At 44.0% G+C, this 15,579-nt stretch overlaps 1 protein-coding gene across 47 annotated transcripts in view; it reads right to left on the reverse strand.

Annotated features, from left to right (window-relative positions):
• EIF4G3 (eukaryotic translation initiation factor 4 gamma 3) overlaps positions 1–15,579 on the reverse strand; it is a 457,314-nt gene that overhangs the window by 92,552 nt on the left and 349,183 nt on the right. For all 47 annotated transcript variants that reach the window (XM_048825364.2, XM_048825402.2, XM_048825383.2 and 44 more), the window contains 4 exons: positions 10,684–10,854; positions 8,977–9,174; positions 6,650–6,796; positions 5,939–6,175 (listed from right to left, as the gene is read on the reverse strand). In XM_048825364.2, the coding sequence (XP_048681321.2) occupies positions 5,939–6,175; positions 6,650–6,796; positions 8,977–9,174; positions 10,684–10,854 (753 nt within the window). The remainder of the gene's footprint in view (positions 1–5,938; positions 6,176–6,649; positions 6,797–8,976; positions 9,175–10,683; positions 10,855–15,579) is intronic.

The raw sequence follows: 15,579 nt of genomic DNA on the forward strand, positions 1-15,579 counted from the left end.
ACACCACAGAACCTTACCTGTGGCCCTGTTCCCATTCCTGCCCTTAGCTAAACATGATTCCAATTTCCCCACCCCCATTCCCTGTTCCCATTTCCCCCTTTAGCAAAACATGATTCCAATTTCCCCACCCCCATTCCCTGTTCCCACTTCCCCCCCACACACACACTCACTTCCTGATTGACTGCAGACTATATAGTAAAACTTGAGTTCTGCTTAGCTATACCTTAACCAATCATTCCACTAAAATTAAACCAACCAATCCCAACATGATTATTTAACCAATTATATCCCACCACCTCAATTAGTTCACACCCAGCAAAATTAACTATACAGCAGACAGAAACAATCACAGAACCAGACAGAGATCATGCAGGCAAACAATAGGGAAATGGGGACTACAGTGATAGAACAAACACAGAAATGAGGATTTCACATCCTAGCTATTGATAAGTGAGTTCTTGCCAGACAGGATGCTATCAAACGAAGTTTCCTTTTACATCTTCTAGGCACTTCCCTTTCTCTAGAGGCGATAGGCATTATCAGGACAGGATTGTATTCCTAACAGCCCAATAGCACCTTCTTTCAATGTGACTAGGTTTCAGTGTGAGGATGTGACCCTTCGCTTCCCAGCTTATGGCTGCCTCTGCTGCTTAGCCAAAGTCCTTAGCCTAAGAACAGGGCCTCAGACTGTCACAGTAGGAGAAGACTCTTACACCGGCAGATGGTGATTTTGATACTTTCTTTTATACCTCTATAACTAGCCAAGTGATAAGAATACACCTAAATTCTTAGAGTATAGGCCTTTACAGACAGGCCTGAATATCTATATCCTAACACTAAGTACAGCCTACGAGCCCGCTCCTGATCCTAGGAAGCGAGGGTCTGTCTACACTACAATCAGAGGTGTGATTGCAGCACATGTAGACAGACATAAGCTAGCTTTACTCTAGCTGTCTTGGGTACCAATAACAGTGAAGCCACGGTAGAACAGGGTAGTCACCTGAGTACATTACAAGGATCACTGGTGGACTTGTACTTGGGTGGCTAGCCCAGACTGCTGAAGCTTCACTGCTAATGGTACCCAAACCCAAGCCAGCAAGGTAAAAGCTAGCTCGGGTATGTTTATATGTGCTACAATCACGCCTCCAGTTGCGGTGTAAGTCATACCCTTAGTGACAGAACTCTTACCGACATCAATGGTGCAGGATTGAAGCCTTGAGTGATGCAGCTAGTGTGTAGATACTGAGAAGGGGAGGAATTGAGGGAAAGTACAGTTACTTACCCTATAGTAATTGAGGTTGTTCAAGATGTTGTAGTCAATGTGGATTCCATGTGCATGAGACCAGATTTCTTTTAATAGCTGTGTCTGCCAGGGCCACACATATATCCTGTGCCTCCTTGTACTCCCATAGAGGGGTCATGGCCCTCCCTCAGTTCCTTTGCAATTCAAAGCCCATTTAGCTGAGGACTCTGAAAAGCGGGGATGAAGGGTGAGTCATGGGATTCACACTGACTACAACATCTCAAAGAGCCACAGTTACTGTTTGGTAAGTAATTGTACTTTCTTCTTCTAATAAGAATATAGCAGTAGGGATATATTACCGACCACCTGACCAGGATGGTTATAGTGACTGTGAAATGCTCGGGGAGATTAGAGAGGCTATTCAAATTAAAAACTCAATAATAATAATGGGGGATTTCAACTATCCCCATATTGACTGAATACATGTCATCTTGGGATGGGATGCAGAGATAACGTTTCTTGACACCTTAAATGACTGCTTCTTGGAGCCGCTAGTCCTGAAACTCACAAGAGGAGAGGCAATTCTTGATTTAGGCCTAAGTGGAGCACAGGATCTGATCCAAGAGGCGAATATATCTGGACCCCTTGGTAATAGTGACCATAATATAATTAAATTTAATATCCCTGTGGCGGGGAAAACACCACAGCAGCCCAACACTGTAGCATTTAATTTCAGAAAGGGGGACTAAACAAAAATAAGGAGGTTAGTGAAACAGAAATTAAAGGTACGGCACCAAAAGTGAAATCCCTGCAAGCTGCATGGAAACTCTTTAAAGACACCATAATAGAGGCTCAACTTAAATGTCCACCCCAAATTAAAAAACATAGTAAGAGAACCAAAAAAGTGCCACCGTGGCTGAACAACAAAGTAAAAGAAGCAGTGAGAGGCAAAAAGGCTTCCTTTTAAAAAGTGAGGAAAATAGAAAGGAACATAAACTCTGGCAGATGAGGCGTAAAAATATCATTAGGACGGCCAAAAATGAATTTGAAGAACAATGAGCCAAAGACACCAAAAGTAACAGCAAATTTTTTGTTAAGTACATCAGAAGCAGGAAGCTGCTAAACAACCAGTGGGGCCCCTGGACGATGGAGACGCTAAAGGAGCACTCAAATGAGAAAAGGCCATTGCAGTCCTGGTGACTAATCACGGTTTATTTTATCTATTTGTTCTGGTGACAAATTAGTGTTTAGTTTATCAATTTGTTCCAAAACCTCCTCTAATGACACCTCAATCTGGGGCAGTTCCTCAGATTTGTCACCTAAAAAGAATGGCTCAGGTTTGGGAATCTCCCATCTGCCAGAGTTTATGTTCCTTTCTATTTTCCTCACTTTTTAAAAGGAAGCCTTTTTGCCTCTCACTGCTTCTTTTACTTTGTTGTTCAGCCACGGTGGCACTTTTTTGGTTCTCTTACTATGTTTTTTAATTTGGGGTGGACATTTAAGTTGAGCCTCTATTATGGTGTCTTTAAAGAGTTTCCATGCAGCTTGCAGGGATTTCACTTTTGGTGCCGTACCTTTAATTTCTGTTTCACTAACCTCCTTATTTTTGTTTAGTCCCCCTTTCTGAAATTAAATGCTACAGTGTTGGGCTGCTGTGGTGTTTTCCCTGCCACAGGGATGTTAAATTTAATTATATTATGGTCACTATTACCAAGGGGTCCAGCTATATTCACCTCTTGGACCAGATCCTGTGCTCCACTTAGGCCTAAATCAAGAATTGCCTCTCCTCTTGTGGGTTCCAGGATTAGCGGCTCCAAGAAGCAGTCATTTAAGGTGTCAAGAAACGTTATCTCTGCATCCCATCCCAAGATGACATGTATTCAGTCAATATGGAGATAGCTGAAATCCCCATTATTATTACAGAATTTTTAATCCGAATAGCCTCTCTAATCTCCCCGAGCATTTCACAGTCACTATGACCATCCTGGTCAGGTGGTCGGTAATATATCCCTACTGCTATATTCTTATTATTAGAGCATGGAATTACTATCCACAGAGATTCTATGGTACAGTTTGATTGATTTAAGATTTTTACTTCATTTGATTCATTTCTTTCACATATAGTACCACTCCTGCACCAGCATGACCTATTCTGTCCTTCCGATATACTTTGTACCCTGGTATTACTGTGTCCCATTGATTATCCTCATTCCGCCACGTTTCAATATCCTCATTTAATATGAGGCACTCTAGTTCACCCATCTTATTATTTAGACTCCTAGCATCGGTATATAAGCACTTCCCATCCTTCCTGAATCAGCTCCCCCTTTCCCAAAAGTTTCCCCAGTTCCTAATAAATCTAAACCCCTCCTCACTACACCATCATCTTATCCATGCACTGAGACCTTGCAGTTCTGCCTGTCTAACTGGGCCTGCGCGTGGAACTGGAAGAATTTCAGAGACGATTACCATGGAGGTCCTGAACTTCAATCTCTTATCTAGCAGCCTAAATTAGGTCTTCAGGACCTCTCTCCTATCCTTTCCTATATCTCTGGTATCAACATGTACCATGACCACCGGCTCCCCCACAGCACTACACATAAGTGTATCTAGATGTCTTGAGACATCCGCAACCTTCACAACAGGCAGGCAAGTCACCATGCGGTTCTCCTGGTCATCGCAAACCCAGCTCTCTATGTTTCTAATGATCGAATCACCATTACTAATACCTGTCTCTTCTTAATAACTGGACTTCCCTCCCTGGGAGAGGTATCCTCAGTGTGAGAGGATACCACAACATGATCTGGAAGAAGGGTCTCAACTATGGGATCGTTTCCCTCTGCCCCAGTTGGATGTTCTCCTTCCATGAGATTTCCATCCTCCTCAAGAGCACAGAGGCTGTCAGACCAGAGGTGGGACTGTTCTATTGTGTCCTGGAAAGTCTCTGTCTTCCTTAGCTCCTCCAGTTCAGCCACTCTGGTCTCCAAAGCCCGTACATGGTCTCTGAGGGCCAGGAGCTCCTTGCACCAAATGCACCCATAGGGCAGGTAATCATACATGCTGCATTGAGTGCAATAAATTGGATAGCCCCCACTCTGTTGCTGGACTTCTCTTTTAACTCCTGAAGCTCATTCCTTTGTTGTTCTTTGATTTTTTACCCAGGTATTTTTGGCTTTAACTTTAAAGAATGTTAAGTGTATCTAGCTCCCCTCACACTCCTCCCTCTGAAAACTCCTCTGTTAGCCACTCCTGTTCGCTAGCTCCTCTGGTCACTTAGGAGCAGGCATTTTAAAGCCCGGGTCTCCCTGAGCAGCCCTGACCCTGGTTAAGGCTTGATGGGTGCTAAAGGGCTTAGAGATCAAAGCCTCGTTAAGAAGCTCTCAGCCTTGCCTAGCAGGCCACTAGGCTCAGCCCACGGTCCCCCAAACAATCCATCGAGGGATCATTGTAAGGATCAGGATTGGTTTCCATTGTGATCCCTGCAATCCACCAAGCTGCAAGGAAACTCCCTTCTAAGAGCAGCTGAAAACAATTAGCTCAGTTTCCAGAGTTGTGTCTGATTGAGATCTGGCAGACAAATCTGAATACGTCTTCATCCCTTGCCTGGCTTGTGTGAAATAGAAGCAGATGATTGATGCCAATGGGATTGAGTTAATCTAACGTTTAATGCACTAAACTACACTTACATCTACTGGAAAAATAGGGGAAGGACAATGTAGCAGTGCAGTGTGAAACATCTGCCTCAGGGGGGAGGGATAGCTCAGTGGTTTGAGCATTGGCCTGATAAACCCAGGGTTGTGAGTTCAATCCTTGAGGGGGCCATTTAGGGATCAGGGGCTAAAATTGGGGGTTGGTCCTGCTTCAAGCAGGGGTTTGGACTAGATGACCTCCAGAGGTCCTTTCCAACCCTGATATTCTATGATTCTATGATCACACTACAGGTTGTGATCACAACACAACACAAGGTGAATTTTCAGAGAAGACAATACAATCAGAAGACTTGTCTAAGCCTGGTTTCAGAGTAACAGCCGCGTTAGTCTGTATTCGCAAAAAGAAAAGGAGTACTTGTGGCACCTTAGAGACTAACAAATTTATTTGAGCATAAGCTTTCGTGAGCTACAGCCGATGAAGTGAGCTGTAGCTCACGAAAGCTTATGCTCAAATAAATTTGTTAGTCTCTAAGGTGCCACAAATGCTCCTTTTCTTTTTGTCTAAGCCTGTGATTGCTTTGATAATGAGGAAGTTTAGGTCAGTCAATGTGCCTTGCAGATGTTACCATGAACAATTCATTTGAAGATGTATTTCCATATGTAACACAATCCCCAAGGAGCAAAAAAACTGGAATCCATTTTAAGGCTTTGGGGACTGCGGTTGACAGATTAAGATTCCATGTGTAAAAGGAAGATATTATGTATGTCAAATACTTTTCAGGTTGTGTAGCTGGGTGAATTATTTGGAAACAGCTAAACAGCAAAAGGAATTAAAATATTGCAGCTAGTGCTTAATGTAGCCAACAGTACATAATATATTGGAAAGGGGTGGGAAGGCAATGTGACAGGGTGGGGATGAAACATTCTCAGCATCTGATTTAATAGAACATGACAGAAATTCCTAGAGAAAACAACGGCAATGGAAAGTACTGAGCCCCCACTTTTGCATCCCTGTTCAGCCACTGTCACTCAGTCCTTTCTTTACCTTTGCTTTCTCAAAGTCTAAGTCCTTGCCGATGGTGGTGAGCAGGCGGCAAAGGCACTCCAGGGATTCTTCATCATGGTTCTTAAGCAGCTTCACCACACAGTCATGCATGATGGCCTCTGTCAGCATTTTAAGTTTGAAGAGTTCACCAATGAATTTGATGTTTCCGATGGATCTCCGTCGAGCCTTGTCCTTGGCCTCCTCCAGCTCCTCATGGAGTCGCGTCTTCTCCTCTTGCTGTAGAACAGAAAGGGGAATTCTAGAAAGCATGCAAATGGAAACCACATAGTAGCACATGCTTCTGAAAAGCTAGAGTTACTGCTGTTCACATTCCCAACCTCTTACTCCCCAAACTATGAAACATATAATCATAAGGGCTTCAGTTAATGCAAATAGCTTTTTTATGAAACCCAACCACAGCAACATAGGAAATCAAAATTTTCCAAAGCATCCACAGCAGTCGTATGATTTAGTTGGGGATTGGTCCTGCTTTGAGCAGGGGGGTTGGACTAGATGACCTCCTGAGGTCTCTTCCAACCCTGATAGTCTATGATTCAGTCCTTCAAGATTGCCCTGGCTGGGATGATTTAGTTGGGGTTGGTCCTGCTTTGAGCAAGGGGTTGGACTAGATGACCTCCTGAGGTCTCCTTCAGCTCTAGTCTTCTATGATTGGACTATCAAAGATCACTGAGATTTTATGAAGAAACTCACAGTGGTAGAAGCTTCAAGCTCTTTTTGCTTCTTCTCAAAGACATCATCATCGGCTTTGTCTTTTTCAAATTCCTTCTGGCAACGATTCAGTAGCAACTTGCGGAAATTTACTGTGCTCCCAGGCTTGTCTGCCATAGGTACTTTCAGCTGTATCCAGTGGAAGAAAAACACAGGGAAAAGCACAATTAAACCTTGCCATACAAAGGATCTCAGCTATGCACTCTCAGTTACATTTTATTACATATTTTATAAACAGTAATAGCAGAGACTGCAAGGCTACTACAGTTAAGCATCTTGCCAGTGTTCTCATTAGACAACCATGTTTTTGATTAGACAATCATCTTGCCAGTGTTTTTCATTAGACAACCATCTTGCCAGTGTTTTCATTAGACAACAAAATTCAGATATGAAAATTTTCTCCATACTAAACCTTGTCTGACAACATCTTAGCCTAGAAGTAGATTATGGTTTCCCTACAAAGAATCTTGTTTATGATTCATGATTTTTTAAAAATAAGAACATTTTAAAATACAGATTTGTATTATGCGTTTCAGATTCCAGAGCTATGCCACAACAATATATATTATTGTTAATAAACATTCACAGAGCACTCTGTATGTATCGCCTATGTAACAGTACGTACACCATAGCTAAATCTTATCAGGTCCATGATTTGCAGGGTTCATTTCAGAAATGTGCCACTCTGGGGCAGTGCTCTACCAATGACAAAAACAGGGATCAACACTTGGAAAAATAAGGGTCATTCCCCAAATGTTACGGGTAAATGTTTCTTACCTTAAGATTGGTGATTCGGCCCTCCCCTATCTCGCCTGAAACTTTCTGATGCCTGAAATGGCTTTTCTGGAGGCAGTGCTTCTTGTCTGTGAGTGACAAGAGGTGCTATTTCTGGTAGGATTAGTTCTCTCCATCACTACCTCTCCTTCTCTGTTTTCCCTCCTCTTCTCTACTTCTACCCCTCTTTTCTCCACCCTCAATCTCCATTTTTCCTTTCATTTTTAAAGTACCTATTGTGTTAGATATCGTAACAGGTCTAATGACTGACACTAGTAGGGTGACTGATGTCTAACATAAGGAAAATCTCAGTTTTACTGCCAATAGCATGGCCAGCAATCCTCGACTGTATTGTTTGTCATGGTGCACCATTAGGATAAAAATCACTCAAGTTCTATGTAGAATTGGAATTATCTGGCCAGGGCACAATCCTGTGGCCTGAAATGAACTCTGGATCTGATGAGGTCAATTCCAAAAAGGCATTAAATTCTATCATAAATCAGTAATAGTTCTTTAATCTGCATGTCCATTTCAAGATGGCATTTGCACCATTCTGTTACTGAATCACTACTGGAGTGGTTATGAAGTATCACATTGATGAACTGTGTACCTGTTTTCATGACAGTCACTGCAGTAATGAGTCAGGATACCTACTTTTTAGTTTAAAATGTGCCTCGATACAGATTTACACGATACACATCAAAGCCTTCTCTCTATCAAATAAATAAACAGCTTTAAAAAGTTTGTGTAAATATGCTTTTACATAATACATCATAAACACTGCAAAAAGCCATTATAAGTGTAACTGAGAACACAGTTGGGACTACAAAACCATGAGGCTCAAGATAAAAAAAGTGGATTGATTGTCAGAGCCCAGGGTCAGTTTGTGGGGCTGGAATGTAGAAATTGCCTCAGCTTTCTACTCGCAAACTGAACAAATTTGCTCTGGAAATCAGTGACACAACTTGAATCTGGAATCCTGTTTTTATGGAAAAAGAAAAGGAGTACTTGTGGCACCTTGGAGACTAACCAATTTATTTGAGCATAAGCTTTTGTGAGCTACAGCTCAATCGGAAGTGAGCTGTAGCTCACGAAAGCTTATGCTCAAATAAATTGGTTAGTCTCTAAGGTGCCACAAGTACTCCTTTTCTTTTTGCGAATACAGACTAACACGGCTGTTACTCTGAAACCTGTTTTTATGGAGCTACTTTTAGGACTGAACTGCAATTTAATCACCAAATTTTCAAAGGTGCTCAGCACCCAATAGCTACAAATCTGGACCTCAGTTTAACATCACTCCTAGTCAATTTCACTCTGGGTTTTCTGGGTGCATGTGCGGCCAATATATACATGTAAACACAATTTTGTAATATAAGATTTTCTCAGCTACACTAAGAAGTTCAATAAAAATACTAAAGGGTATAATTCTGCCCTGGATGTGTTTACATAATTCCCATTTTAGTCTATGGGAATGATGTCCAGCAAGGGGAGAACTTACCCACAGGAAACTCCTGTTTGACTTTTGCCACTCTTACCGTTACAAGACATCTACACATATTTGCATAAGCCACAGAGAAGCTGGGCTCATCGATGGCTTTCTCAAAGACCAGGTCAATGACTCCTTTTAGCCTCTCTTCTGTGTCTACAGTCAGGTCTGTTACTTGCTTCATTAGCTGATTGAACATCTGTGGTGTCAATTTGTTTAAGATACTTCGTACCTTGCGGAACAACTCCTAAACATGTCAGTAAAAACAACAATAAGTGCAGAGCACAAACACAGCAAGATTATAGGAGGTGATCTGAATAATAAACTGGTATGCATTTTAAAGGTGAACAGAAAAACTTTTAAAAGGAGTTTTTAAGATGCCAAGTCACTAACAGAATGTATGTCCAGAACTGATCAGACATACATACCGTGAAACCCCCAGACAAGTCCTTAAACACAGTCCTATCTACTCTGCATCAAAATTGTATTAATTATTACTCACAAACAGAGGTTTCCTATTATTGGAATTGCAATCTGCAGTGCTTTGAAACTATGAGTGATTTTCACTGTACTTGACAATTAATAGAATTTCACTATATCCCCATTCCAGTGGAGGCAGGCTCCACTGTACATTTTATAACAAAATACTTGAAAGTCAGTTCTGCCGCCACTTACCCACAAGATGGATTTTGTGGATCTCTCCTGTAACAGTTGATAACTTCACCTATATCTAAAGGACCAGGAAGTGCAGGAACATGCACCTCTCTCAGTTTTCTAAGGTAAAAAGCTTTTCAGTTCACCTTTAATATTAACTCATCTATGGATTAACAGCAATAGAAGAAGAGGGGCAACCCTTTCTAAAGTGTCTATGTGATTCAGAAGTAACATAGGCAGTTAGGAACCAAAGTCTCATTGACTTTTAGTGACACAGGCTCCTAAATGCCTAAGTCACTTTTGAAAATAGGACTTGGGCACTTGAAATTTTTTTTATCTGGAATAACTTCAGAAGCAGTCATTTATGTTCTATAGTTAAGTTTAACTTGAAGAAGCTTTGTTTTTTTTATCAATAGAGGTAACAAGCTTTTACTATATTTACTCTAAGACAGATAATTTTATATTCATTTGGTCAAGTTTGTATTTGTCAACTGGAACAAAATTCCACTGTACTCCAAAAATATTCCGCTGTGGTTATCCCATGAAAGAGCATGAAAGAGCGGAGGGAGAGAAACCTACAGAGAAAGTCTGAGATACAGCAGTGTGGGCATGGGCGGGTCTTTGCTAAAGGGAAATCTACAGAAGAATCTTAGTGCCGCTCAGGCTCAGTACAGAAATACATTCTACAATGGGATGAAAAGGAAGTTCTGTGCTACACTGAAAGTTGGAGGTTGTTTATTTTTAAGGGGAAGGCAGAAATATTCAAGTAAAATAGTTGCATAAAAATAATCTTGGTAGAGAGGTAGTAGGTTGTCTGGTATTCCCTGTCTTCACTCTCTTTATATATGAAGTGACCCAATTTTAACTCTGAATAAGAGTAAAACAAAAAAATAAAGTCAGATCTGAACTGTGACTCAAACTGGACAGCAGTGCTGCTAGGGTTATTGTCCAGACAAGAGTATCACAGCAGCAAGAAGAAACTACCATCGTTCCAGTGTTAATAGAATGAAATGTTAGTGTCTATTGAGGATTCAATTAACTGTGTGTAAGACCACTCCAGAAGTTCACTGGCATTCACAAAGTGTGTTGAGACTGTTCTCACCTGGGTTTTTATATTTTCTGGGTCCTCAGCCTGGCTGTCTCTTTTCAGGCTTGGCTTCCAGGCATTTTCTGCTTTCTTCAGGTGGACATCTTCTTTCACACATACAGTGATGATCTTCCTGGGCTCCCTCCTCTGGCTTTGCTGTGATCTTCTTGGTCCAACATTCAACAACTAGGACAAAAAAATTCCTTATTATATCCCCTTTAATACTCACGGCTCACAATACATGCTCCAGTACTCAAGTAATAGCTGTGGGTGACAATACAATCAATCAACAGTTCACCCTGCTACTGTTATGAATTCCTCTCAGACAGTAAACTGGTCTAGCTTCCAGCTTGGTATCTGCGCAATTCAGATTAAAGGGACAAATAGAAGACACTCTTCCCTCTGTCAGCCATCATCACAACTGAAATAGGATGGCTGCTACCTATCAATCAGAACCTTTTCAATCCCACCACACTGCTTAAGCTCTGTGGAACTGATTCCCAGCCCTGGTCTACACTACGAGTTTAGGTCGAATTTAGCAGCGTTAGATCGATTTAATCCTGCACCCATCCACACAACAAAGCCATTTTTGTCTACTTAATGGGCTCTTAAAATTGATTTCTGTACTCCTCCCTGTCGAGGGGATTACGCTGAAATCGACATAGCCAGGTCGAATTTGGGGTAGTGGGGATGCAATTAGACGGTTATTGGCCTCCGGGAGCTATCCCAGAGTGCTCCATTGTGACCACTCTGGACAGCACTCTCAACTCGGATGCACTGGCCACGTAGACAGGAAAAGCCCAGCAAACTTTTGAATTTCATTTCCTGTTTGGCCACCGTGGCAAGCTGATCAGCACAAGTGACTGTGCAGATATCATCAGCAGAGGTGACCATGGAGTCGCAGAATCGCAAAAGAGCTGTATGGGGAGACGAATCCGTGCTATCAGAACTCCGTTCCAAAAGACGAAATGCCAAAATATTTGCAAAAATCTCCAAGGGCATGAAGGACAGAGGCTATAACAGGGACCCGCAGCAGTGCCGCGTGAAACTTAGGGAGCTCAGGCAAGCCTAACAAAAAAACAAAGAGGCAAACGCCCACTCGGGGTCAGAGCCCCAGACATGCCACTTCCCTTCTCCTGCAAGGGAGTCTCACGCAACAGGGATGAGGATTCTGGGGACAAGGAAGATGATGAGGAGGGGGAGGTTGAAGATAGCACATACCAGGCAAGTGGAGAAGCCGTTCTCCCAGACAGCCAGGAACTGTTTATCACCCTGGAGCCAATACCCTCCCAACCTGGGCTCCCAGACCTTGAAGGCGGAGAAGGCACCTCTGGTGAGTGTACCTTTGTAAATATAATACATGGTTTAAAAGCAAGCGTGTTTAATGATTAATTTGCCCTGAAGACTTGGGATTCATTCGCAGTCAATACAGCTACTGGAAAAGTCTGTTAACGTGTCTGGGGATGGAGCGGAAATCCTCCAAGGATATCTCAATGAAGCTCTCCTGGAGGTACTCCCAAAGCCTTTGCAAAAGGTTTCTGGGGAGGGCAGCCTTATTGCGTCCTCCATGGTAGGACACTTTACCACGCCAGGCCAGTAGCACATAGTCTTGAATCACTGCATAAGAAAGCATGGCAGCATGCGGTCCCGGTGTTTCAAGCAACATCCATTCTTTATCTCTCTGTGTTATTCTAGGAGAGTGATATCATTCATGGTCACCTGGTTGAAACAGGGGAATTTTATTAAGGGGACATTCAGAGATGGCTGTTCCTGCTGGGCTGTTTGCCTGTGGCTGAAAAGAAATCATCTCCGCTGTAAGCCATGCAGTGGGGCAAGGGGTGAAGCCATCATCCCAGAGAATTGGGTACGGGGGGGGGAGGTATAGTTGGGTTTGTGCTGCACGTTAACCTGAAAACATCAGCCCCTCCTTTTAAATGGCCTTAAATGGCCTTTTAAATGGTCTTTTTCAATTTTACTCTCCCTTTTTTCCCTCCAGCAGCTGCAAATGTTTCAACGCTGCCACTAGCATCTCTGTCCCAGAGGCTAGTGCAGATAAGAAGGCAAAAAACACGCACTCACGATGAAATGGTCTCTGAGCTCATGCAGTCCTCCTGCACTGAAAGAGCCTAGCAGAATGCATGGAGGCAGACAATGTCAGAGTCCAGGAAAGCACAAAATGAACGCGAGGAAAGGAGGGACACGCAAGAGGATAGATGGCTGGAGCAACAGGAGAGGTGGCGGCAGCGTGATGAGAGGAGGCAGGATGCAATGCTGAGGCTACTGGAGGATCAAACTGATATGCTCCGGCGTATGGTTGAGGTGCAGCAAAGGCACAGACTGTCACTGCAGCCCTTGTGTAATCAACCGCCCTCCTCCCCAAGTTCCATAGCCTCCTCACCCAGAAGCCCAAGAGCGTGGGGAGGGAGGGGGCGCGCGAGCGGCTCCGGGCACCCAACCACTCCACCCCAGAGGACTGCCCAAGCAACAGAAGGCTGGCATTCAATAAGTTTTGAAGTGCAGTGTGGCCTTGTCCTTCCCTCCTCCCTCCCCTGCCCCTTGGCTACCGTGGCAGTTATCCCCCATTTGTGTGAAGAATTAATAAAGAATGGATGAATTTGAAACAACAATGACTTTATTGCCTCCGCAAGTGGTGATCAAAGGGGGGCGGGGAGGGTGCTTGGCTTACAGGGAAGTAGAGTGAACCAAGGGGGCAGGTTTTCATCAAGGAGAAACAAACAGAACGGTTACGCTGTAGCCTGGTCAGCCAGGAAACTGGTTTTCAAAGCTTCTCTGATGCGCAGTATGCCCTGCTGTGCTCTTCTAATTGCCCTGGTGTCTGACTGTGTGTAATCAGCAGCCAGGCGATTTGCCTCAACTTCGCACCCCGCCACGTACATCTCCCCCCTTACTCTCACAGATATTGTGGAGTGCACAGCAAGCAGTAATAACAATGGAAATATTGGTTTCGCTGAGGTCTAAGCGAGTCAGTAAACTGCGCCAGCGCGCCTTTAAACGTCCAAATGCACATTCTACCACCATTATGACAGGTTTCAGAGTAGCAGCCGTGTTAGTCTGTATTCGCAAAAAGAAAAGGAGGACTTGTGGCACCTTACAGACTAACCAATTTATTTGAGCATAAGCTTTCGTGAGCTACAGCTCCAATGAAGTGAGCTGTAGCTCACGAAAGCTCATGCTCAAATAAATTGGTTAGTCTCTAAGGTGCCACAAGTACTCCTTTTCTTTCTACCACCATTCTGCACTTGCTCAGCCTATAGTTGAACAGCTCCTGACTACTGTCCAGGGTGCTTGTGTATGGATTCATGAGCCATGGCATTAAGGGGTAGGCTGGGTCCCCAAGGATAACTATAGGCATTTCAACATCCCCAACGGTTGTTTTCTGGTCTGGAAAGTAAGTCCCTTGCTGCATCTGTTCATACAGACCAGAGTTCCTGAAGATGCGAGCGTCATGTACTTTTCCCGGCCATCCCATGTTGATGTTGGTGAAACGTCCCTTGTGATCCACCAGTGCTTGCAGCACCACTGAAAAGTATCCCTTTTGGTTTATGTACTGGCTGCCTTAGTGCTCCAGTCCCAAGATAGGGATATGCGTTCCGTCTATCGCCCCATCACAGTTAGGGAATCCCATTGCAGCAAAGCCATCCACTATGACCTGCACATTTCTCAGAGTCACTACCCTTGATAGCAGCAGCTCAGTGATTGCGTTGGCTACTTGGATCACAGAAGCCCCCACAGTAGATTTGCCCACTCCAAATTGATTCCCGACTGACCAGTAGCTGTTTGGTGTTGCAAGCTTCCAGAGGGCTATCGCCACTTGCTTGTGAACTGTGAGGGCTGCTCTCATCTTGGTATTCTTGCGCTTCAGGGCAGGGGAAAGCAAGTCACAAAGTTCCATGAAAATTCCCTTATGTATGCGAAAGTTTCGCAGCCACTGGGAATCATCCCAGACCTGCAACACTATGCAGTCCCACCAGTCTGTGCTTGTTTTCTGGGCCCAGAATCGGCGTTCCATGGCATGAGCCTGCCCCATTATCACTAGGATGGCCAAATTGCCGCGGCCCATGCTTTGAAAGAAGTCTGTGTCCATGTCCTCATCAGTCTTGTCACCACGTTGCCATCACCTCCTCGCCTGCTTTTGCAGGTTCTGGTTCTGCATAAACTGCATGATAATGCGTGAGGTGTTTACAATGTTCATAACTGCTGCGGTGATTTGAGCGGGCTCCATGCTTGCCGTGGTATGGCGTCTGCAGGAGAGCTGAGTTGCAGGGGAAGCAGTGGTTGGAATACCAGTTGTGAAGACCTACCGCACCGCCTGCTACCAGGACACAACAGCTGAGTGGGCTGCACGCTTGGCGTGGTATGGCGAGACAAGAGCAGCCGAGCAGAGTTGCAGCGGAAGCGGTGGATGATGACGGTCATATGGAGGACCTGTGAGGTGGATTCATAGCACAAGGAGAGCAGAGTGGCAATGGAAGTGGTCGTTCGATGATGATGGTTTGCAGCCCTACTGCACCATCTGCTGAAAGCAGTATGGCACCAGCACGGAAAAAAAGGTGCAAAATGATTGTCTGCCGTTGCTTTCACAGAGGGAGGGGCGACTGATGACATGTACCCAAAACCACCCTCGACAATGTTTTTGCCCCATCAGGTATTGGGAGCTCAACCCAGAATTCCAATGGGCGGTGGAGACTGTGGGAACTGTGGGATAGCTACCCACAGTGCAACGCTCTGAAAGTCGACACTAGCCTCGGTACTGTGGACACACTCCACTGACTTAATGCGCTTAGTGGGGACACACACAATCGACCGTATAAAATCGCTTTCTAAAAAATCGACTTCTATAAATTCCTCCTAATTTCGTAGTGTAAACATACCCCCAGTGTCCAACGGGAA

This window comes from Caretta caretta, chromosome 18 (assembly GCF_965140235.1).
Source record: "Caretta caretta isolate rCarCar2 chromosome 18, rCarCar1.hap1, whole genome shotgun sequence".
In the NCBI taxonomy this organism is placed as follows: domain Eukaryota; kingdom Metazoa; phylum Chordata; order Testudines; family Cheloniidae; genus Caretta; species Caretta caretta.